This window comes from Vitis riparia, chromosome 14 (assembly GCF_004353265.1).
Source record: "Vitis riparia cultivar Riparia Gloire de Montpellier isolate 1030 chromosome 14, EGFV_Vit.rip_1.0, whole genome shotgun sequence".
Taxonomy (NCBI): domain Eukaryota; kingdom Viridiplantae; phylum Streptophyta; class Magnoliopsida; order Vitales; family Vitaceae; genus Vitis; species Vitis riparia.
In genome coordinates this window covers 27226365-27249777 of record NC_048444.1, presented here as the reverse complement: position 1 = coordinate 27249777, position 23413 = coordinate 27226365, and the positions used below count along the sequence as shown (strand labels likewise).

The following is a 23413-nucleotide window of genomic DNA, read 5'->3' as shown; positions in this document are numbered from 1 at the left end:
TCCTTTTGCCCAGAAACTTATTTTTGGTAATGATGTTCTGTACTGTGATGTGGTCAGTCTAAGATTGGCCACTAGTTAATGTCGTAAAGACTGTAGAAAAAGACTGATTTTAGAGAAGGCACTCTCCTGTTTTGCACGGCAAATGAAATCATCTACAGGTAACTGTCTCCAGGCTAGCATTAGACATAGCAAGTGTTCTTCCATGAAGATAGTAGCTGCTTCAGTGGTTCTTCTAGAGCTTTTTGACAACCCATCCTCAAGTCAGAGATAGACAAGCCAGTACCTAAGCATATCAATCATCCTTGAAAATCCAAACTTCAAGATGATAGGCAGTATTAGATATCCATAGTAGCCAGTAAGCGGCACTTTTATTCAGTTTGGACAAGAGAATTTCCAAGCATATGTGTTATCATTACAAACTCCATCCGCCCCATTTGCTTCCTTGGAATCCATCATCCCAGTGCCAGGATTAGCACAATTTGGAGTTCCTGTAACTCTGCTGCGGGCCCTGCGGGAAGGCCTCAAGATTGGGTTTTCTTCTGCTTGAACTTCTGTGCCTTTTCTCTTGCGTCTAGTGTTTAAGAATCCACTGGCAAGAGCTTCCAATGCTTTAGTGGTTAATGGTCGATTTCTTGTGCTTTGCCTCTGGGGTTTCATGATAGGCTGCTCCTCTGCACTACCAGCATTGACAGAGGTTCTCAGTGCCTTGGAATCTTCCATAAGTATGTTTCTATCAGAAGAACAGCATGAGCCATTGGCAGTTGAAGCGACCTGGCTATTTTCCACATTTGTCGCCAGTCGTTCACCATTTTCAGAGTCTGATGGGACTTGTGGTAGGTTTAGATCAATCAATGGCCGGGTTTGAGGTTTATCATTTTTCTCATGAGACAAATCCATACCAACAGAAGTCCCACCGAGAATGACTGTCTCGTCTTCTGGGCTGCCTCCATCTGAAGAACTAATAGATGATGCCTTCTCCCGAGGAGAAGGACCTTCTTGAGAACATCATTCTTACTTGCCTCTGATGAGCCCAACATGCAATGTGATTTTTCTTGTTTTGACAGAGGACCGACCGACAAACTTTCCGCTCGACTTGTCTCTGCCTTAGCACAAGCAGTCAATCTCCGCCTTTTAATGAGGGGGGCTAAATAGTTTGAATGACCAGATTTCGTTCTCCGACTAAATTGGTGCTTTATATTTCTCCGCAAATGCTTGTCATCAGATGTATTGGTGTTCTGATCCTGGTTATTTTCCACTAGTTTCTTCGCAGCATCAGGACTATTAGTTGACACCCTTTGGGTCAAACTACTACTATGAGATATGGCCTTGGCGTGGTTGGAATTAGTAGTATTCTTTTGACCATTCAATGACATATCAGCAGAGTCTGACTCATCTTGTGAATCCTCGGAGGAATCCCCCCCAGTTACTCTGGAGCTAGTCAGGTTGGTATTATTTATAGTCTCAAGACTCTCAACTGGCAAACTTCTTAGTTCTCTCACTTTGGATGATTTTTCTCCACAAGCCAAACTGGTATCTACAACAGTAAACTTCATAAGATTCAGATTGCATGTAGAAACTCGGGGTTTAAGGTAACAATGACGTTGATGATCAGATGGATCGTCATTGTCCAGCTTTGCCTCTGGGACCCATCCATTTCCTTCCTTGCAGCTGCTCACTCCAGTTTCTTCATCCTCAAGTTCAAGAATTTTTGGTTCAGATGCAACTTTGCTCAAGACATCACTAATAGAATCAAAGTAGTGATCTCCTTTCACAAGTTTCCTTCTTGAGAACTTCTTAACACCAGGAACAAGAAAAACTAGAGAATGTTTGGAGCTGGCACATCCCTCATTCTTAGGTTGTTCAGAGTGCCACCCTCTTGCTAGCAAACGGGGCCAAACAGCTTCCCAGAAAAGATCATTTGATCGAGCTTTGCTCAAACGGAAATCTCCTGTGAGAAACTTGATTATGTCGCTGGATGTAAGAGAGGAGCAAGCTTTACCAATTGGTATTTCAGGACGAACAGAAAAAAATTGATGGATCTTTATAGGCTCCATCACAATGCCTGTAAGACCATCCTTCCCCTTACCAACACCTACTGCTTCAATGAGATTGCAGATGCCAACGGTAATTTTTAAACTGGAGACATATTCTGCTAATGAAGTTCTCCCCTCTGCAAAACTCTTAGAGACCTGATAATGCATTCACAATTTAAATACGGAGAAAAGGAAACAAAACTTCAGTATCAAAGAGACGAGAAGCAAATTTAGCCATATTTATACAATGTATCATGATTTGGAATTAGAGAATTTGTAACATAGATTCACAAAGTTTTGATAAGCAAATAAGATATCTACCTAATATTTATAGAGCTGAGGAAAATTGCATGTAGTACCTACAAAGGGGCTCCACAGTACATGTTTAGCACAGCTTTGGCATTTAGGAACCATAAGTGTGAGAACAGTCGGGTTGTATGGGAGCCATACACAGACCATATGGAGATGGGTGGAAAGAAAGTCTGCTATACTTTATATAGTTCAAATCAAGATGCTTCTTTTATTTCTCATGATTTCATGGAACCTTAGATTTACAAAAATGATTCTAGACGATGATATTTTATTCTTAGTTTAATCCTGAAGTCAAATTTTTTTCCATTAACATGGGAGAGAAAAAAAGGTACACAAAGTGCCACAATGAGCTGTCCCTTCAATGTCATCCACTTGTGGTCACGTGGGAAGAATACCTTCATTATCTTCTTATTTACATCAGTACTCCCAACTTGGCTTCTAGGAGTTGATTCATCCCTATATCTGATATTTGACTGTCTTGTTTCAGTTGATATGCACTAGTCAGGTGCATGGAAAGTTCAACTGCTCAAGAACTAAATGCCTATCAAGCACAGATCGGGATTTTGGGTTTGTTTGGAACCTAATATAATTTGGAATTCAGAAATTAATGGCAGCTATTTTCAAGGTGCTAGACTCTCTCAAGCACATATTTAAGACACAGGCATTCACATGGTAAGCTCTATTATTATTTATAAGTTTGTATTGTGGTACCTTCTGTTATTTTTAAGACTTCCTCACTATCAACAGATTTAAATATTTACCATGGGAATAATCATGGAAGGAAGTCAATCCAGTGAAGCCATCTTCCCCATACTATAGTAAGACATTATTTCAAAGCAAATTCTTCAAAAGTCCTTTCAATTTCTGAAAAGCAAAGAAGGAAATCATCTGGAAACTTACAACAGCCGCTATGACCACCCAGTGAAAAAAAATTTCTGTGGCAATCTATCTTTCTCAACCAATCAAAGAGATCCCTCTTAAAACAGTTGTGTTTATGCAACTCCTAGGTATGTTAAGCCTTTTGTTTTGGAGATTAAATCACAATTGAAAGTGAAGCTGACTAGTATCTTCTCAAAATGCAACCATTTTCACTTCTTTTTCTCCATAAATCAATCAGTAATTGAGTAAAAGAAAGGCTTTTGGAAAATCTGACATATGAACAATATAAGCTCAGAATAGTAGCATATATTGTTGAAGTAACAAGCAACTTCACGCATTCTACACTAACATAAACTCTTAATGTTCTCCACATTTCACTTCATATGAAGACATGGCGCTAGGGTAGAACACCCGGAGGTCATAGAGATGCCTTGAAAGTGAAATTTTTTTGGAAAACATCAAGACATGGTGATGCTGGATGTAGACTATTCAAAAGCATGACATACTGACTTCATAATCATCTCTCTCTTTCTATATATATATACACATATGTATGCCTGTAAGCATTCATGCACATCTACATCGTGGAAAGCACCAAGGCATGTTGATACAAGATACATACTATCCCAAAGCATGGCATATCATTTCACAATCATGTAGAGACATCTCTCTCTCCCTGTGCGTTTGTAGAAGCAAAAAAACAAAAAGATGAAGAGGAAAGGTCAAATGGTTTAGAATCTTTTAGAAAGCCCTAAAAGAAAAATCAAAAAGCAATGGAATGAAAGAGAATTTTCTTCATCAATTTGACCGTAATGCATGGGGGGAAAAAAAAGCTAGAGTTAGCATAAAAATACAGCTTCAGAACTTTCTGCCATTAGAGATGACACGACATGTTGACATTTTTCATTGTCTCTCTCATTTGACACTTGCTGATGATAAATGAACCTTATATTAGTTCCATTTCATTTACTGGACAAGTGGGAAACAGACTTCCCCAACAAAATTAGCAGCACTAATAAATATCAATTTTTAGAACAATTAGCAGCACTAATACATATCATTTTTAGAATAATTTTATCCCATATCTCATGGTATTTTCAGAAGAGAAACATGAAGAAAACCAAGATCTACAAACTATATGAAGGCTAAAGTCTACAATACAAAGGTGAAGTTATGAGTAAGAAATAATATAACAAGCATAAAGCACTAAGTGGAAGTAGAAATACTTATTGCAGGATATATTGCGAATAACATAGCAACTTAGTTGGAACACATTGCAAAAGAAACAATGAATAGTTCACCCCTGGAGATATAATTAAGAACAAGTGAATCAGATTCTATAAATAAAAGACATGCCACAAATGTAGCAATGAAATTGTGAATACCTCCAGCAGTGTATTTTGGCATTCCTGTGAGACCTGGGGAAGCAAACGAGATAACAATTCCTGCTGTCTCCATCCTGTAAAAATCTTCTGCCCATGTATACACTTCCTACGTCGCATCTTCCGACAATCTGACCATCTACGGTATCCATCAGATCTATAGAACTTCCCATAATAAAAGGACAGTATATCTCCCATCCCTTTGCTCTCAATGAATCTTTTTACCTGAATAAGATTCTTTCCAAATATATATAAACCGAGGATAAAACTATCCACTTCAATATCACTCCAAGAGTCACCTAATGAACCAGGAACTGTAAGGTAACTTTTGCTTCCATGCATTTGATCCAGGTCAGTGCTTCCCATCACCTTGGAGTCAGGGCTTGTTGCTGTTGATTCCTTTCCAGGGTTCAACATAACATCCAAAGATTCAACTTTGAGTTTTGAACCTTTCTTATTTGAATTAATCTGGCTTCTTTTTCTGTTTTTAGATTCCAAGGGCCCATTTTTATTAACTGAATCATCAGAATTATTAAACCCAATCCCTCCATCTTTAATGTTAGTTACTTCATCCAGAACCTGCACAATAGGGATGGGCAATCCCATTAGAAAGGAATGGGAAACATCGACAATGACTTCTGCATCAGCTGGGTTCACCAAAAGCTTATCACGCTCACTTTCTGTGATCATGAGAGGAATTTCGACCTGATACTCATAACCCACTCGAGGATGCACGAGTGGTTCTCCAAATATATCATTTATATCAGGAGAATCCGGATGAAGTAACTGGTCAGAAGTTGTTTCTTCAATGCACTTGTCATCGTGATCCTGATGAGCTGAATCCATCTGCCAAAGAATGAAGATTAAGAAACACCCGAGAAACAAACTCAAAACAAACTGTGATGGAATAAAATTTTGGCAATATGAGATACAATATGAGATACAAGAACTCACTCCACAATGCCATAGAAAATTAATAAAGCTACACAACTCAAAGAAGAAACAAAATAAGAAATTAAATGTCAGGAACTCAAAACAATCCACAAAAAATAAAAAATAAATAAATAAATAAATAAAGGAAGAAGAATAAGAACAATAATAAATGGGGAAGAAATAGAAAAAGTAGATACATCCTTCATCTTGACACCCTCTTGAAGAGTACCAAGTGGTGACAGATATCATTGAAATCAAGACATTCTCACTCATAATTGGCATATAAGTAGCAAGTCACAATCACTTTTACCAATAGAAACCATGTTGCAAGAAGATATGCAGTCCCTAAGAAATCTATTTCATTTTCCAATCAAGTGTGTTTCCCGAGGATGTTGAAACAAATTCAAACAATGCCCTAAATTTTCTGCAAAATGTATCTGGAAGCAGGATACAAGACATATCTGTTCCGAGCAAAATGCTGAAAACACAGGGAGAACAACCAAAACATCCATGGTAATATATAACATAAATCACTTCATGCTTGTTTCATGCTGATATCATTGATTTCACTTCTAAACACGCAACCATTGGGTAAAGTTTTGGATCCATATTTTCCAGTTTCACTTCTGGTCATGTTTGATTTCACATTTGGTTCCATTTTCATGACATTTGGGGCTCAGTTCAATACCTAGTAGGCAGTAGTGAGGTTAAGAATATTTTGAGTAGCTATTTAAAATGAGTTCATTCCCAACCTAGAAGACATCTCACTCTATTGTTATCCCCAAATTTATAACTTTCTCCTAAAACAAATCATAAGAAATGCTCTCTTGGAAGCAGATGAAATACTAGAACTATGTAAGCTTTACAGGATGTTTCTCCCACAGTATCAACACAAATGCATCATCAGCGGATCTGTTTATGGAAAGAACTACATATACACACGCAAAAAGACTGATAAATTTCAAAGAGCTCCTTTAACCATAATATGCCAGCCGAATCACTACTTTGTATTCCCAGATTCAATAACAAAAGTGCATAAGGCTCAACAAGCAAAGTGAAACCTTTGAGAATATAAAGAACAATCAAAAGGACAAGGGTTCTTCAGTCCACCAAAACTACAAAACCAAAAATGAAAAACTAAATAGATGTAACCTAAGATCAGTTTAGAAAGAGAGATTCTCCATTTTTCTATCAGAAACCAATCACTGGATTAACCACAAGTATTGTGAACAAATATCAATATGTTGACAGCACAGCAAAAGCCACCAACCATTTTTGCAAAAACACCATTAATTGTCCTAAATTTGAACAACATTTTTCAGAAACACAATTCCCAGTCTCCCCCTCTCTCCAATGATCCAATCCAATCAGTGGGAATGCTCAATCTGTAATTGCAAGTATTCCCAACAAGGAAACAAGCATTGACACATCGAGGACACAATAAAACCCACATACTAGATTGCTACATACCAAGCACGAAACGCCATTATCAATACAACACATCCAAGCAGGGTTCTGAAAATTACCAACCCCAAACAAAACAACCAACCCCAGATCTATTTCCACACAGGATTCAAGAACAAAACCAATCAAACACGTTCACAACATCAAAAGATAATACCAAACGAAAAACAAATACCAAAAATCAAACACGACCAAACAACAAAACGAACACCCAGAATAAAAACTTCACAAAACCAAACCTGTAACACTTCAATCTGAACAAACAGTGCAATCACCGAGAACCCAAAATTCATATCAAGAATCATCAGGTGATCCCATCAAAATTTACCTCATTCAAACACACACAACAGTACAAAACACCAAGCACACTACATTAAGCCACCAAACCAGCAAAGAGGAACATGCACAGAAAAATGAGAGGAGGAGAATCATTCACCTCCATGTAAAAGCTCCAAAGGGTGAAAGCCCACGTGAGAGAAGAAACCTGCGCAAATGGGTCTTCATTGTTATGCGGTGATTCACCTCTATTATCCACTTTTTTGATGAAAACACATCGAAAAAAGAAGAAAAAGACAAGCAACAAAGACATACACTTAGAGAGAATAAGAGAGAGAGAGACAGTGGTTACCTAGTTCAGGAGAGCCAAGCCTTCTTGAACAAACTTGAATTCGTGGGGCTTAGAGAGAGAGGGAGAGAGAGGGGGAAGAGGCCAAGACGAATGAGAAAGCCAAAGTCTTTCCCTTGCGTATAGAGAGAGGGCTAAGGAGAGAAAATTGCTTGTCTATACGAGCTTTTTAGTGAGAGAAAGTGACCACATGAGCGAGAGGCTTTTATTAAAGGTTTTTTTCGTGGGTTCCATGATGATTAGGATTTTGCTCCCCTCATATTAATTAAATTTTTTATTAATTAAATTTTTATAATTAATAATTATTATGACATAAAAAATATTAAATAATATTTTTATTTAATATTTTTATTATAATTATATTTTAATGAGTTGTAATCAAAATTTCAAATAAATATCGATTTTAATTAAAAATTAACCCCTCTAAGTGATGTATTAAACTTTATTTAATAATAATTTTAACCTAAGTATTGGGATATAATAATGTTACTCTTAATTCCGATGATGAATAACCTAAAAGATGTAAATCGAATGTCATAAAAGGTTTGACCTATATATCAATTATTTTTTAAATGAAATTGTCAAAATCCTGAACCAAGAATTAGTACAAGATAAAAAAATCATGTGCTCAAACCGTCATCCCAAGAGATGTATTATTGGGTTTGTAACGAAGTTGCTCTAAAATCTAAGAATGGATTGTCCAAATGATAATATTTGAATGTCATAAAAGAGTTGATTTAGAGTACACTTGATAATAATTCTAAAAAGTGTTTTTAGTCTTTCTAATATTTAAAAAATAAAAATTTTCAATGGTTAAAAAAACGAGAAACATTTTCCAGAATCAGTGTCAAACTCACTTTTAAAGTGTGTTTAACATTGATTCTAAAAAGTATTTTTAACCATTATAATACTTAAAAGATAAAAATCTTTAAATGATAAAAAGACTATAAACACTTCCTAAAATTACTATCAAATACACTAATAGTTTTAAAAAGTGTTTCTAAATTTTCTAACATTTGAATAATAAAAATTTTCAAATATTGGAAATATTAAAAGCGCTTCCTAAAATCACTACCAAACAGGCTCTTAGAGTCCATTCGAAAAGTGTTTTTTGAAAAGAAAATCAGATGTTAAGAAAAACATTTTTTAAATTTTGAAACATTGCTTATAATGTCATGTGAAAAAATGCTTGAAAAGTGATTTTCCTAAAAATATTTTTAAAGAAAATATTTTCACTAAAAATATTTATGAGTAAAAACACTATTATATTCGCTCTAACTAAAATCAACTGATTTTTAATATATATATATATATATATATATAATTTATTTTATTTTTTCGTGTGATACGAAGATGATGAGATTTATTACCAACCATACTATAAAAACAAAAATATTACAAATAAAAATGGGGAAAATAGGAAAATCCCTTTGAAAGGTTGAAATGGATGTTTGAAAGTCACATAGAAAAAGAGGCATAAAGTCATGAATGCCATGATAGGCATGTAAAATGGTGCATTAGGACGGTCCAAACCACTGTCAATTAAATTAAAATATAAAGATAGCATATAGTTTTTATACCTAAAATTACAATAATGTGGGGCCTCAATACAAATAGAAAAAGGTAAGTACAATTGTTAGGGGAAATAGTCTCTACTCATCATATTTAGTTTGTTTACTACATTTGCATTAATGGCTAGATGATAGAGACCACATGGTCTTGACCATATTATTGGTTCTTAGAATAGAGTTTGGCTGCTTGGGGGCTAGGACTAGTTCCAAGTCTTTCCGAACCCATTATTATGTTACTTTTTTTTTTTTTAATTCTTTTTGACAATCCTCTACTATATAGACAGAAAAAAAAAAAATCATGGGGGTTGAGGGTAAATTCCAAAATTGAGCTTAATATTGCCCACTTCATGATGGTGTAAATTTTTAGAAAGATTGATAATTTAAAAATAAAAATAAAGTAAGATTAAATAGATAGTAAAATCCAAAACAAAAAAAAAACTATTTGATAATTGTGTTTGAAAAATGTTTTATGTTCTTTAGCATGGAAAATAGTTTTTTAAGTTAGAAATAAATTTGATAATTTTTTTATTAACAATTATTCTTTGAGAGTATTTGGAAAATAGGTTTTTCATGCAATATTCTAATAAAAAAAGTTGAAAATACGAAGAAAAATAATAATTTTGGGTTAAATACATTTTATCCTTTTAATCTTTCACGAGTTCTATGCTTTGCCACTTTACATTCAAAATTCAACATTTTATCCTTCAAATTTATTAAAAGAAATCAATGAACAACTTACTAAAGTGTAAAGACAAGACTAAAATGTAAAGAAAAACATATGTTGTCCAAGTTCGAGTCAGTCATACTTCTCCACTATATACGAAAAATCATAAATAGATATGCAAATATCTCTTTAAAATCTTATGGCTATCACATTTTAAGGCATTTTCTATTTTTAATTATTTTCACTTATTTTCGAAGAGTTATTTTAAAGAATAATTATACAAATATGTATAATAATTAAAAATAAAATATCAGATTTTAAAACATGTTTAAACGTATTAAAAACAAGCTAAAAACATTTCAAATTCCTCAAAATAGATATTGTTTTACAAAGCATTGAAAAATAATTTTCAAACACTGCTATTAAAATTGTTTTTTAGATCTGTTTTTTTTTTTTTAAAAGTTATCAGATAAGATCTATTTTTCTTGAAAATAAGTCAAAACTATTTTTAAGATGAAAACTCTTCTAGAAAATGTTATCAATATTCTCCAAAACTTTGTTTTATCATTTTTTGAAATAATAATAAAAAAATCAAGTTTAATAGTCTAAATGAAGTTTAGATGTATCGTTGACTTTTGACTTACTACCTAATAATTTAGCCCTTCAAGAAATCTTAACTCGAATAAAAATAAAAATGTAAGATTAAATAGATATTTGAAGAAAAATATATATTTAATGTTATGTTTGATTTATGAAAAATATTAAAAAAAAAAAAGGAAAAAAATAAAAAAATTATTTTCTTATATTTGATACCAAAAAAATAAATATAATTAGAATTATTTATAAATTATTTAATCTTTATAGATAATATGGAAAGATAAGTCAACAGAATTTGAAAAATATATAAAATCATTTATTAACTTTAATTTATTTTTTATTTTTTATACTTTTTTATTTTATTTTTTTCTTTATTTCCTCTCCCTCGTATTTCTTGCTCAAAATTTCAGGAACTATAATTAAGGCAAAGCTTTGTTTTTATTCTTTTGAAGATAATAGAAAAAAAAAATTCAAAGTTCAAAATTCATTTTTTATGTTTCATTCTTTTTGTTAAGACACGTGTCGTTGTCCCATATAGTCAGATGAGCTGGAGAGGTGCCAATTCCAAACCCTAAAAAATTAAATTAATATTACTTTTATTTTTAAATTCTTAATTCAAAATTCTTTCCAAATTATTTAATTGTAATCTCTAAATAGCCTAATGTGGAGATAATCTCCTCATTTGATAATTTTAAGATTACATAAACTTCAAATACTCTTGAATGGAGTTTACCCTCGGTGTCACTTGTCTAAACTACACGTGATTTTATGAATACTTACGCAATAATACCCTTGAAATAGATCGTTATGACAATTAGGGAGATTTTCATCTCCTCAAGATTAGTATATGAATTGAGGAGTAAGACTCAAAGATATCATATATCAAGTAAATCTATATACTTTTTTTTTAATAGCAAATTTGTGTTCTGTAATTTCTAAACCCTATAATTTTTACATCCACAAAGTCTCCAATAGACTTTGTTAGTAATTTTCCACGTAAATTGATGTATTCTTGTATGATTAAATCACTCTACATCATCTCTCATTTTTTTTAAGAGAAATTTTGTCATTTTAGTACAATTTTTTTTTTTTTATAAAAAAAAAAAAAAAAAAAAACTTCTTTTAAAATATTAGAGATGAAGTTGAGAAATTTAATTGTACAAGGACATGACTATTTACAAGGAAAACCATCCATCAAGTCTACCAGAGATTTTGTCGACGTAAAAACCACGGGATCTAGAAACCGTAAAACATAAATCCACTATCGAAAAAAAAGCACATAAGTTTACCTAATGAATACTATTTTAAGTTTGCCCTAGTACTCATACCAATTTTTACGTCTACAATGCAACACTACATATACACTTAGTGAACACCTCAACACACCAAGAAGATGCAAATCTCTCTTACGAACTCAAGAAATAAAGTTTAGGTGCATGAGTTTGTTAGAAAACTTCCTCAATACACATATATTAAAGAAAAGTTAATGGATGTGGAATAATTTATGAAAAGTTAAGAATGTTAGAAAGATTTGGAAAGATATCATATTTTATTAAAAGAACAAAAAAAAAGTATTTAAGGAACTTAAAGAAGCTCACGGAGATTTGAAAAGATCTTCTTCTTTTTTTCTTTTTCTTTTTTCTTTTTATGATAAGAAGAATTTACAAACATTTTATTTTTAAAATTCTTAAATTAAATTATTTTCCAAATTATTTTTATTATTTGGAAATGTTTTCCTTTTTAATTTCTTTCAAAATTAACTTTACGTATTTTAAAATTCTTAATTTTTTTACAAATAAAAAAAAGAAATATTTGTAAATGTATTTGGAAAAATAGTCTATATATATATATATATATATATATATATATATATATATACTAAGGTTAGAAAAAAATGGAAAGTAGAAGAATAATAATTAGACTACCCCATTAATTGAAGTTCTAAGTGATGGGCAATACCCAACTAGACCAAATAGACATGGGCCATGTGAGAGTCCATTAACCCAATAGGCATGGACCATGTGAGAGCCCATTATTAACTTATATATTTATATTGATTTTCTAATAAAAATATGAAGAAATGTAAAATCTTAATGGAAAATTTTAAAATTTTCTATATTTTTAAATTATTTTATTTTTTATATAAAAGAGAAAAAAAGAGAAATAAATTTGGAGAAGTAGGTTAAAAAATTTATACTAAGTGGAAATTATATTTTTATTTTCTCTTTTTTATTTTTTACTTTCCCCTTAAATTTTCAAAAGGACATGAAAAATTAAGGTCCTATTTGGCCATTGTTTTCCAAAAAAATTATGAAAAATAGTTTTTGAAAAATGTTCTTTAATATTTTATAAAACAAAAATTTATTTAGAAACCTAAAATGTTTTTAATATTTTTAAAAATAATTTTTTTATCTAGTACTTTATTTTTAATCATTCTACTTACTTATATAATTATTTTCTAAAACAATTCTTGAATAAACAAAATAAAACAATATAAAGCAACTAAAATATATTTTATAAAAATACTTTATTTTCTGTTTTTAAGAACAAACAACACAAAACATTTTTTGGTTGTCAAACGTATTTTTTATTTTTTTATTTTGAAAAATAGAAAACTATTCTCTAAAATAGTTATCAAATACGGCCTAACTTATTTGACCTCTTAATGTATGCTTGTTTATTAAATAAATATAATAATTAATTATAATTTGATATTTACTTATTTTTATTATAAAAGAAATATATGCATAGAGTTATCATGTCGTTGAAATATTTTTTAAAACACAAATTTTTCTAAAATTACCTAAAAGTTTTGAAATTTTGTTTTATTTTTTTATAATTTTTATTAAATAATTAAAAATATATATAATATCAATTTTATTACCTATCTAGTCCACACTTGCAGGTGGAACAAACCTAGTAATATAAAACAAATCAAAATTTATTTATTTATTTATTTATTGAATTATGAATCCATTATAAAATTATAGTCATATATTACCTAAAAGGCAAAAAAATTAAAAATTAAAAAAGAAAAAAAAAAAAAGAAAAAGGAAAAATATTGGTAATTCAAAAGGCTGCGTTTTGAGGGCTAACCTTTGAAGAGGGAACCCACCTAACTTAGTAACTAACGATGTACCTAACTCCAGCCCTACAGAATTAAAAACCAATGGCCTGCATTGCCGCCAATTTTCCACAAGGACTCAATCGACGGTGGCTATTCAATCCACATCTTCCCCCAAAGACTCTATCCAACCGTCAAAATTCAATTTATCAAAAACCACATCTTTAACGGTTGAAAACGGCCAATCTTCGCCGCAATTCGAGCTGACTCTTCGTCATCGAAAACCTAACCCACCACCACTACACACTCGCAGTCAACTCCCAAAACGCTGCGTTTTTGGATCTTCTCTATGGGCTCTTCACGAGATTCGAGCTTCTCTGTTAAATTAATCCAAATTAATTAATATGAAATGGTTAAAATTAACTCCAAAAGATTAAACTCCACGGTTTCCCAGCTCAAAAGTTGCCTCTGCGTGAGTAATTTTGTGAAGTTTTGAGAGGGGCAGAGGACCTTTTTGAGTGTTTCTGAAGTTTTAGCGGGAGAAAGTTGAGTTTTTGATTGGTTCGGAGGGCGAATTTTTCCGGGTTTGTGAGGTTTTAGTGAGAGAAAGTTCAGTTTTGATGTTCTTAGAGAGAGATTTTGTGGGCCTGTGAAGATGCAGTGTGGGATGGTTTAATTTTTTTATGTTTTTGGAGAGAAGCTTTGTGGGTTTGTGCAGAGTCTTAGTGAGAGAAAGATGTGAGAATCAGGTGAAGTTTTAGTGAGAGAAAGTCGTCTTTTTTAAATGGTTTAGAGACGGGGAATGGTGGGTTTTCAGGAAGAGAGTTTTTATTTATTTATTTTGCTTTTAGAGAGAGAAAAATCTTGGAGTCTTTCTGAAGTTTTTAGTGAGAGAAAGTTGTTTCTTCATAATAAATTTATAGAGAGAAAAATGGAACTCTTTGTGGAGTTTTGAGAGAGGAACTTCGACGGATGTCTCAGTGAGGGAAAGTTCTTGAGAATTTTCTATCAGAAAGAAAGAGGAATTTTCATCAGAGCTTCAAATCCAAGTAGGCCCAAGTGAGTGATTCTGCTTCTTGATCATTTTGTCATATCTTTCTTTCAGTTTCTTATTTGAACATGAATTTTAATTAAGATCAAGAAGCTTTATTTCTGTTCTGTCCTATTGAATTTGTTTAAAATTGGGTTTAGTTTTTACATTAATACTCTGTTTGGTTGCTGAGAAACCAGAAGAAAGTGAAAAGAAAGTATGATGTTACAATCTTATGTCTTATACTGTCTTGGTTTCTGGAAAAATTGCTCTGGACTTTGCTTTGGCTTCTCTATTTTTCTCCACTTGCATCAAATTAACCCTTTGTTTGGCTGCCAAGAATAAGAAAAAGAAAAGGTAGTAAAAACTCTGAATCTTGCCACTAATGTTATTTTTCCAGACAATGAATACCTCAACCAACCTCATAGTTGAATCTACCATTCAAAACTGAATTCCTTTTCCTTTGCTTTTCCTGCATTTTCTCAGCAACCAAAAGCAGCATAACTGCATATCCATTTCTTCCCAAGTTTCAGAATTCAGCTCATTTGAATCCCTAATCATTTGAATGTAAATCAGGCTGAAAACATCTGGGGAAGAAGAGAAAGAACCGAAAATTGGTGGAAAGAAAATTCAAAGATTTCCCAGTTAAGGATGGTGAACTTGTGCTTTCCAAAATGTAGACTGCTAAGGGTAATGGGCACGCTTCAAATTATATTGGGAGGCCTTGTTATAATTGTAAGCATATCTAGTCTCTTCAGGTTCTACTCCGCCGGGTTTTTCCTGCACAATGAAGATATTTGTCGCCATTTCTATGGCTTCAAGGAAGATTATGAGGGCTTTGATATCAAGGCGTTGTCCGCACGGGTTGAAGAAGTACTAGCCCAGATGGAAAGTTTACAGAACAAGCTTGAATCGACAGTACAACAGATGGAGAAGAACAAGGAGTCTATGGCTGCCAACATTTCAAAAACTGAATATAAAAAGTTCTTGGAGGAGGAGGTGATTCAGCCCCTTTACAGTGCTCACATTTCTCTCAGACAGATTCGGTTTCCCAGGGCTGAAGGGATTGGGAATGCGACGATTAAGGAGGAGCCCTTGATCAATTCCTTTGTAGTGGAAGAGATTCGGAAATATATAACCCCAAAGGAGAACAGGCTTGGGAGGATCAATATTTATGGAACAGGGAAGGTATACAACACTATAGGACATGCTTGTGTGCTAATGAAGAAGGAATTGGAAGAGTACATGGACTATGATATTGGGTCGTATTGTAAAGATGATTGGAATCAAGCCCAGAAGCTCATGATCAACGGCTGTGATCCATTGCCCAGAAGGCGGTGCCTGACAAGGGCATCGAAGCTCTATTTCAGGCCGTATCCAATCAATGAGTCTCTCTGGAGAATACCAGATGGTAGAAATGTAAGGTGGAGTAACTATCAGTGCAGGAACTTTGAATGCTTATCGAGCAAGAATCCAAAGAGGGGGTATTCAAAGTGTGCTGGGTGTTTTGAGATGGAGAATGAAAAGCTTAAATGGGTGACCAACAGCTCACTGCCTGTAGATTTCTTGATAAGGGATGTTCTGGGAATCAAGCCGGGCGAGATCAGGATAGGCCTGGACTTTGGTATTGGTACTGGGACTTTTGCAGCAAGGATGAGGGAACAGAATGTTACTATCATCTCAACTGCTCTCAATCTTGGGGCTCCTTTCAGTGAGACAATCGCACTTAGGGGCCTGATTCCTCTGTATGTGACACTGAATCAACGGCTCCCCTTCTTTGATAACACCATGGACTTGATTCATACAAGTGGGTTCATGGATGGCTGGCTGGACCTGCAGCTGATGGACTTCATCTTATTCGACTGGGATCGGATCTTAAGGCCTGGAGGGTTGCTATGGATCGACCGGTTCTTTTGTGACAGGAAGGCTCTGGATGACTACATGTACATGTTTCTGCAGTTCAGGTACAAAAAACACAAGTGGTCTATTTCTCCCAAATCAGGAGATGACGTTTTTCTTTCTGCATTGCTGGAGAAACCTCCAAGATCCCTATGATCATACAGTGTTAATTGCCTTTTCCTTGTTTTTAATGATCTTAAGCTATGAACTCCAACATATTTTCTTGTGACTTGTACTCTCAAATGTTATCTCAAGTGTTTATATACAGAATTTTCCTGCAGATATGTTGTGTTTCTAATCATCTTTTCTGTTCTTTCTGGTTATCTTTTCGCCTCATATAATTCTAGGATTCCTCATCTTCTTCACTAGTAACCTCTCAGGCATGCTGCATTGCTGCCATTAGTCGCAGGTTTAGTCCTAATACTACCATGTGATACTTATTTTCATTGATCTATCTCCTTGAACTGCCCTAGAATGTAAAGATGGTCTAGCTCATTTGCAGCTCTCGCCTGAGAAAGGAGCTTCATCATGTGGGAAAGAATGGTCTGATTCAATCTTGTTTCTGGGAAACTGGTAATTTCCAGATTGCAGCAACCTTTGTGCCGAAACCCGAAATCTTTCCCTTCTCCAGATTATCCTATATAGGATTGCAGACAAGTCTGAGAGGACTGAAAACCATATCCCTTCTGTTCTTTGTTCTGACCTTAACTTTTTGCATTTCTGCATGCAAGGCTGTTAACTATGGTTCTTATCTTATGTGATTGATCCAATGACCTCCAAAGCACTTTCAGCCCATGGTCCAGGGCCCATAATTGACCACATCCATAGCCAACAAGTCAAAGCCCATCACGTCAACAGACAAGCCCACATATTCGAGCTCACCCAGAAAAGAAAACCAGATTCATGGGCTAGTGCCATGTTTATTGGGTCTGTTGACTGGCCCATACCACCTCATCCTTACCATGCTTCTAATCATGCCCATTACAAACATAAGATTTTTTCCCCACTTTCATGAACTCCAAATCACAAAGAATCAGCGTCTTTTTTTATAATGTTTTCAAGAACAGTGTTAAGAATAGTTCTTGAAAACTGCTTCTCAATTGTTTTTGGTAGCAAAAGTATGTTTGAAAACTCAAATATAAAAAACACTTTCTTCGACTTATTCTCCATGAAGGATTTTTGCACTTACATACAAATACAAAATTTTTTAAAGTTTTTTCATTTTTTCATTTTTTTTTTGTAGAATATATATTTTTTTTAAAACTTTTGAAAGTGCTTCAAATTTGTTTTAAAAAGAAACTTGTTTTCAAAACATTAAAAAAAAAAAAAAAAAAAAAAAAAAAGCATTTGTCAAAAATTTGCCAAACATTTTTTTTTAAAAGTTACAAAATTGTTTTACAAAATAGTTTCCAAATGGATCCTTAACTTTATAAAATGAATTGTTTTTGTGTTCCGATTTATCTAATATGAGGGTAGGAGATGTGAAAAAAAAAAAAATCACTTCTTTGGGTTCAATATTGAACCCTTGTTTGAATTCTCATTTTCATTAGGGTTACAAGGTCACACTAGTGATTAATGACTTCAAAATTGCGAATTCGTTGCATCACATTTAACTAAAATGGTCGAGTTTATTTTCAACTTTGGACCACCTAAAATTTTTCTAAAAAATTTTACAATTGGAGTTGGCCTTCCTTTTTCTAGGGTTTTCATGATCCATTGAAATTAAGAGAAATTTAACGCTCTTTTTCTCGAGTTAAAAGGATAAGAAAGGAGTACCTTCACCATAAAATACAATAAAAATAAACAAGAAAAATAATCATAAATTTAATATAAAAAAATTACAAGACATGTTTGTTAATTCATAATATATGTTGCTAGTATTTCATACTCATGACTCACTCATTTCAATATTTTTTAGACTCTTTATTCACAAGTCCCGAGTCTCTTATTTATGCATAATTAACCCCTTTCTACTTTCTTGGTTGATAATGACTTCTACACTTACATCATTTTTTTTTTTTTTTTATCTCTTAAACTTGGAATTAGGCCCAAATCCCGTAAGTTTAAGCTTTAAGAAAATTGATAGTTCAATATGATATTAGAGTTTGGTTTATTCATAATTTGCATTTCCCCTATTTATTTGTTGAATATGAATCCAAAATTTTGTTTGTTTTATTACATTTGACTCTAAATTCTCAAATTCTATCTAGTGTGAGCTTTTAGGAAAATTGATGGTTCAACAATGCCATTATATTCTTAAGAGAAAAGACTAAACTCTGGCCATAGGCCAAAACTCCCTATGCTTGGTCTTAGGCCAAAGTGAGGCCCACCCACGTCAAATCTTGACCCAGCATGCATCTAAGCCCAACCCAAGCCTAGAATAACCCAGTCTATTTACAACCCTAGTTTGAGAAATAATTTAGAAACAAATGATAAAGAACCAATTCAATATCATTTTCTTAGTTAAATACTGCAAGTAGACAAAGACAAGTGTATTGTGAATTTGTTCTAAAGCAAGCAAGCTTAAACCCTCCACATGGACTAACAACCACCACCAAAAGAAAAGGATGAACCCTAAGCATAAAGGAAACACTCTTTCCTTTCCTTTGAAGCCAGCACTTGATTCAAAGTGAAACTGGATCAAATCAGATGCCATGGAATCTTGAACAAAGCTTGTTGATGGTCTCATAAAATAAGAGGAAAATCTCAATATTTTTCCTATGGGCCTCAAAAGACTTTCGAAGTTTCTAGGGTTTTTCATGATCGTTTTATGGATGCAGTGCCCATACCCATTTGTTTAATGCAACCATCTATAATGGGTAATAAAGTTCCAAATCCTAGATGGGGTCCAACAAGATAAGCTCTATATTATATATCTAATTGTAGTATTTTAATGATTATCAGGTACAAGCACAAGCCTATCTTATATGCTAATAAATAACAAACCCTAGAAAAAGTTTATAGTATCCATAAGAATGTTTTCTCATGCATAACAGCGAATGATCTGCAACTGTGTCAGTCAGAACTGGGATGAAACCATTCAAAAAGACGATGACAGTCATAATATAAGGTAAACATACCGATATCTAGAAGTCTTATTCATAAGGTAGAAGGTTTACATCGTATTAATTCATGTTGTTTCATATATTCTTGGATTCTTCAGTGGAGTTTAACACCATCATAAATTATGTACAGAAGGCTAAAACTTGTTATGTATACCATACAGGGAATCTTTCTTTCAAATTCTAATCTTTTGATTAAGATTTAATTTCTATCCATGTAAACTGATGAGGACTGATCGAAAATATACCAAGTGTCATGTATGTGACTACCATTATTGGCTGAGAGATGATGATATATGGAGAGCAAAGAGGAGAAGATTAATAAATCTTGGACTAGCTAGATCCTATATAGGCCATTTTCAAATGGGAAAAGAGAAATTGATCACACACACATACACATATATCAGTAACTTCAAGTAAATGTTAAAGAAGGTTAAGCCATGTAAAACAAACAGTGGGTGATCATGTGATTGAATAAGCATTTGATTAGGAAGGAACAGTGGATGTAGCTACATCATACTGCATCTGACTGTGTTTTGGTCATATTTAGTACACTCGGGAGCAAGAAATTTTCTCTTAATTGATAATGCATGAAGTGGCTAGCAATAGCATATGTTAAAATAAGCCTAACTGGATGGTTCTTAATCATCTAGACTAGATTTTTTTTGAAGCTCAAGAACTAAATTCTTGGAGTAGGTTTTTGACGAATTTCGAATTGATTAATCATCACGCTTACAGGTCTTAAATTTGATACTATATAGGTACTCCTACTTGGAATAGTTATTCAACTGACCTCATTCTCATTTCGGTTCTTAGATGGTGATCCTTTAGTAAGTGGCTACAAGAATCTGCTCATGGTTCACTTGCATGAAAAATCATTTTATGGAAAGAAAGTGCACCTATACTTAGAATGATGGCTTGCTATAAAACAATTTGACCGACCATAAGGCGAATCAGCTTACGGAAAAAACCAATGGAACTATTATACATTCGAAGTTGTTGAACACTAGATTAATCAGCGCACTAAAAATCCAGATTAGCATGTGCTGGTACCTTACTGGTTACCGATTTGAGTGTGCACCTATTGGGTTTTATTAACATCTTCCAGACCTTGACTAAAACCATACCTAACAAACTTGAATTCAAAACTGAAATGCTTTTGCCACCAGATAGAGTGACAAACACTAGGGTTTCTAATAATGTATTTTTAGGTGTACTATTTGGTTGGAAATCCATCCAAAACACGCATTCGTGCACATATGTAGGCCATTCACCTACTATTTTGAAACCAATCTAGATGTATTGGGAGCATTAAAGGTTGCAGATCAAATGGGTGGGGGGGACCATTTGTACTGAATAGTGGAATACTGAACCTTTTTAGTCTTTAATTATCTTATTTTTGAAGATCATTTCTTCCCAATTCTTAAGTAGAAAGTAGAGGGCCCTAGCTTGCTCAGCATTGACTTGGGTGGTTCTGATTGGTTTTACTGGATTGAGTCACCCTTAAGCTTTGCTAGATTTAGCCCTAGTGACATTATTTGTGCAGTACTAGTATGAAAAAATTCATGTTATTTTTATTAATTTCAGGTTAACTATCATGAAACTTTAAGGTTTAATTTGCCCTTTTTCCTATTTTTCCTTGATCACCAATTCATTTCAATAACTTGAAAATTAAAATCATTCAAATTGCCCATCAAAGATCCATGGTTTCTTCCAAGCTAGCTATATGTACTGAATGAAACTTATATGATATACCATCAAGAATATCGCTAGCATTTATACTAATGATTCGACCTGTAATCGCCATGGCATATACCTCGAGCAAAGTGACCCACTAGTATTTGTTACGGATCCTATTGGTGCCATGACATGCGAATTCGCACTGTGCACATACATATGTACATGCATATATACATAGATAAAATCTATATAGAATCAAGTCCGCGATTAAGATTAAAGAGCTTGCAATGTGTCTTTGGTTTAGACAATCAATCTAGCAAATCTGATTCTAAAGATGGTTGATGAGCAGGATCATTTGCTGCCTATTGCCAACGTGGGCCGGATCATGAAGCAAATCCTGCCACCAAGAGCCAAGATCTCCAAAGAAGGCAAAGAAACAATGCAAGAGTGTGCATCTGAGTTCATAAGTTTTGTTACTGGTGAAGCATCTGACAAGTGTCACAAAGAGAACCGCAAGACGGTGAACGGAGATGACATTTGTTGGGCTCTGAGTGCACTAGGATTTGATGACTATGCTGAGGCTATATTAAGGTACTTACATAAATATAGGGAGTTTGAAAGAGAGAGAGCCAACCAAACAAAGTTGGTGGCAGTGAAGACAAAGATGAAGCATCAAACTGTAAATGTATCCAAGCTGGGAAGCAAACTGTAATTCCTCCATTAGAGTGCAGAGTTATCGAGAAGGGTAATAGCTCTCTTACAAAGCCATCTTAAGCAATATCTATTATGAAGATAATGAGGATAATAATGGTGATGAACAACATCATAGGAGCTAGGAAGCTCGAGTTTATTGCCCATATGGTTGAATCAATTGTAAAAGGTTTGAATATATCTCTGGATTTCCTCCAACGAAGTCAGTAGGATCTAAAGTTTGAGGTATTTTGCACCTTTCTCCTCAACTAGGGCTTTTCACATTTCTTTCTTACTATCCTTTTTTCTTCTTCTTTGGGTGAAAAAGGGGGAAGAAAGATTTGTGCAAGATTAACCACTTTTTGTATTTTGATATGTAATTTTGGTTATATATATCATATGGTATTCAACTCAATCATGATATATAAATCTTGATTTTTATGGGACTTTCCTTAATTTTCTTCAATGGGATATAGATCATCATAGTTCAAGCCTATGTAAGGTTGATCCCTTTTTGCTTAAGAAATAAAGCTTCAAACCGTAAAGAAAATTGTCTGAGTTACTGGAAGCGAGATTAATGGGTTTATTTTTTAAACACTTCCATTTGACTAAACACTAGTTCTTCCATTTTTTTCTTGGGTACTATTTTGCTAAACAATCCCTAAAATAAGGAAGAAACTATTTAGTTCAGCTAGTCCCACTTTTGGCTTATCAAATTGAGTCCAACAGAAACTGATGCCCATTAGCTCTTGAGATTAGTTTCCTAACCCTTAATGAATAAACCTAGAATTTTTGCCAGTACTCACAGATAAACTCGAATCACCAACTACAGATCTATTCTCGTCCAAAAAAAAAGTAGTGTTTTCGAATGGCTACTATACATCCAACGAATTTGTTTAAGTATGCTCATTGGTTCTCTAAGGCTTCTTTTGAATTACCTTTTGAAGATCGAATTAGCATATGCTAGAGCTAAATTAATCTTTGTCAATTCATTTACGCAAGTATGCTCGTTAGTTCTGTAGGGCTTTTTTCTTTTTGTTTGAATTACCTCTTGAAGATTGAATTAGCTTATGCTAAGCTAAATTAATCTAGTCAACATATCCTTGTGCCTACATGAAGACAAATCAATTGAATCACTTTTACATTAGATATATAACTAATCAAAATGAAATTTCGTATAAAGGTCTACTTACTTATCTGCCAAATAAAATAAGGGTGATGACTATTCTTCCTGAGAACTTCAAATTCCAACAGCCTGATCACTCCCTTTCTCTCACAGGCATACAAGATTTCTGGGTTTTCCATCCCAATAGCCATTCAGGAAGGAGAAGTTCAGATGGAACAAAGTAGCTAGCCCATGCTGTCTCTTGTGAGGCCCACATTAATGTTGATCACCTTTAGACATAAGTTAGTGAAAGGTAGTACCAAAGTTTCAACTGTACTAGGGTTAGGGTTTTCTTAACCCCGAATCCCAGGACCATTATCTAGGGCTTTCCACGACATGATTTCTTGAGAAAAATCTTTTGAA

The 23413-nt window shown here is 33.5% G+C and overlaps 2 protein-coding genes and 1 pseudogene across 4 annotated transcripts; 2 read left to right on the top strand and 1 right to left on the bottom strand.

Moving 5' to 3' along the window:
* Window positions 1–372: 372 nt before the first annotated feature.
* Window positions 373–7679, bottom strand: LOC117930609. The gene is made up of 5 exons (XM_034851242.1): window positions 7632–7679; window positions 7440–7487; window positions 4610–5452; window positions 900–2189; window positions 373–771 (listed from the first exon to the last, which is right to left on the bottom strand). The coding sequence occupies exons 2-5, from the start codon at window positions 7443–7445 to the stop codon at window positions 373–375; spliced, it is 2538 nt and encodes an 845-aa protein (XP_034707133.1). The 5' UTR covers window positions 7446–7487; window positions 7632–7679.
* Window positions 7680–13942: 6263 nt separating this feature from the next.
* On the top strand, window positions 13943–16735 carry LOC117929771. 3 transcript variants are annotated; one of them, XM_034850170.1, is made up of 2 exons: window positions 13943–14583; window positions 15131–16735. In XM_034850170.1, the coding sequence occupies exon 2, from the start codon at window positions 15206–15208 to the stop codon at window positions 16607–16609; it is 1404 nt and encodes a 467-aa protein (XP_034706061.1). In that variant the 5' UTR covers window positions 13943–14583; window positions 15131–15205; the 3' UTR covers window positions 16610–16735. The 3 variants fall into 3 exon arrangements, with proteins under 3 accessions (XP_034706061.1, XP_034706062.1, XP_034706063.1); XM_034850171.1 differs by having other exon boundaries at window positions 15041–16735; XM_034850172.1 differs by lacking the exon at window positions 13943–14583 and adding an exon at window positions 14763–14911 and having other exon boundaries at window positions 15041–16735.
* A 4794-nt stretch (window positions 16736–21529) lies between these two features.
* Window positions 21530–22238, top strand: LOC117931285 (annotated as a pseudogene).
* Window positions 22239–23413: the final 1175 nt, after the last annotated feature.

Coding starts and splice junctions, on each gene's coding strand:
- LOC117930609 (XM_034851242.1), bottom strand. Junction 2,190..4,609: donor GCCAAAATACACTGCTGGAG/GTATTCACAATT, acceptor ATGCATTATCAG/GTCTCTAAGAGTTTTGCAGA. Junction 772..899: donor TCTCGGTGGGACTTCTGTTG/GTATGGATTTGT, acceptor GAAAATAGCCAG/GTCGCTTCAACTGCCAATGG.
- LOC117929771 (XM_034850170.1), top strand. CDS start 15,206: ATGGTGAACTTGTGCTTTCCAAAATGTAGACTGCTAAGGGTAATGGGC.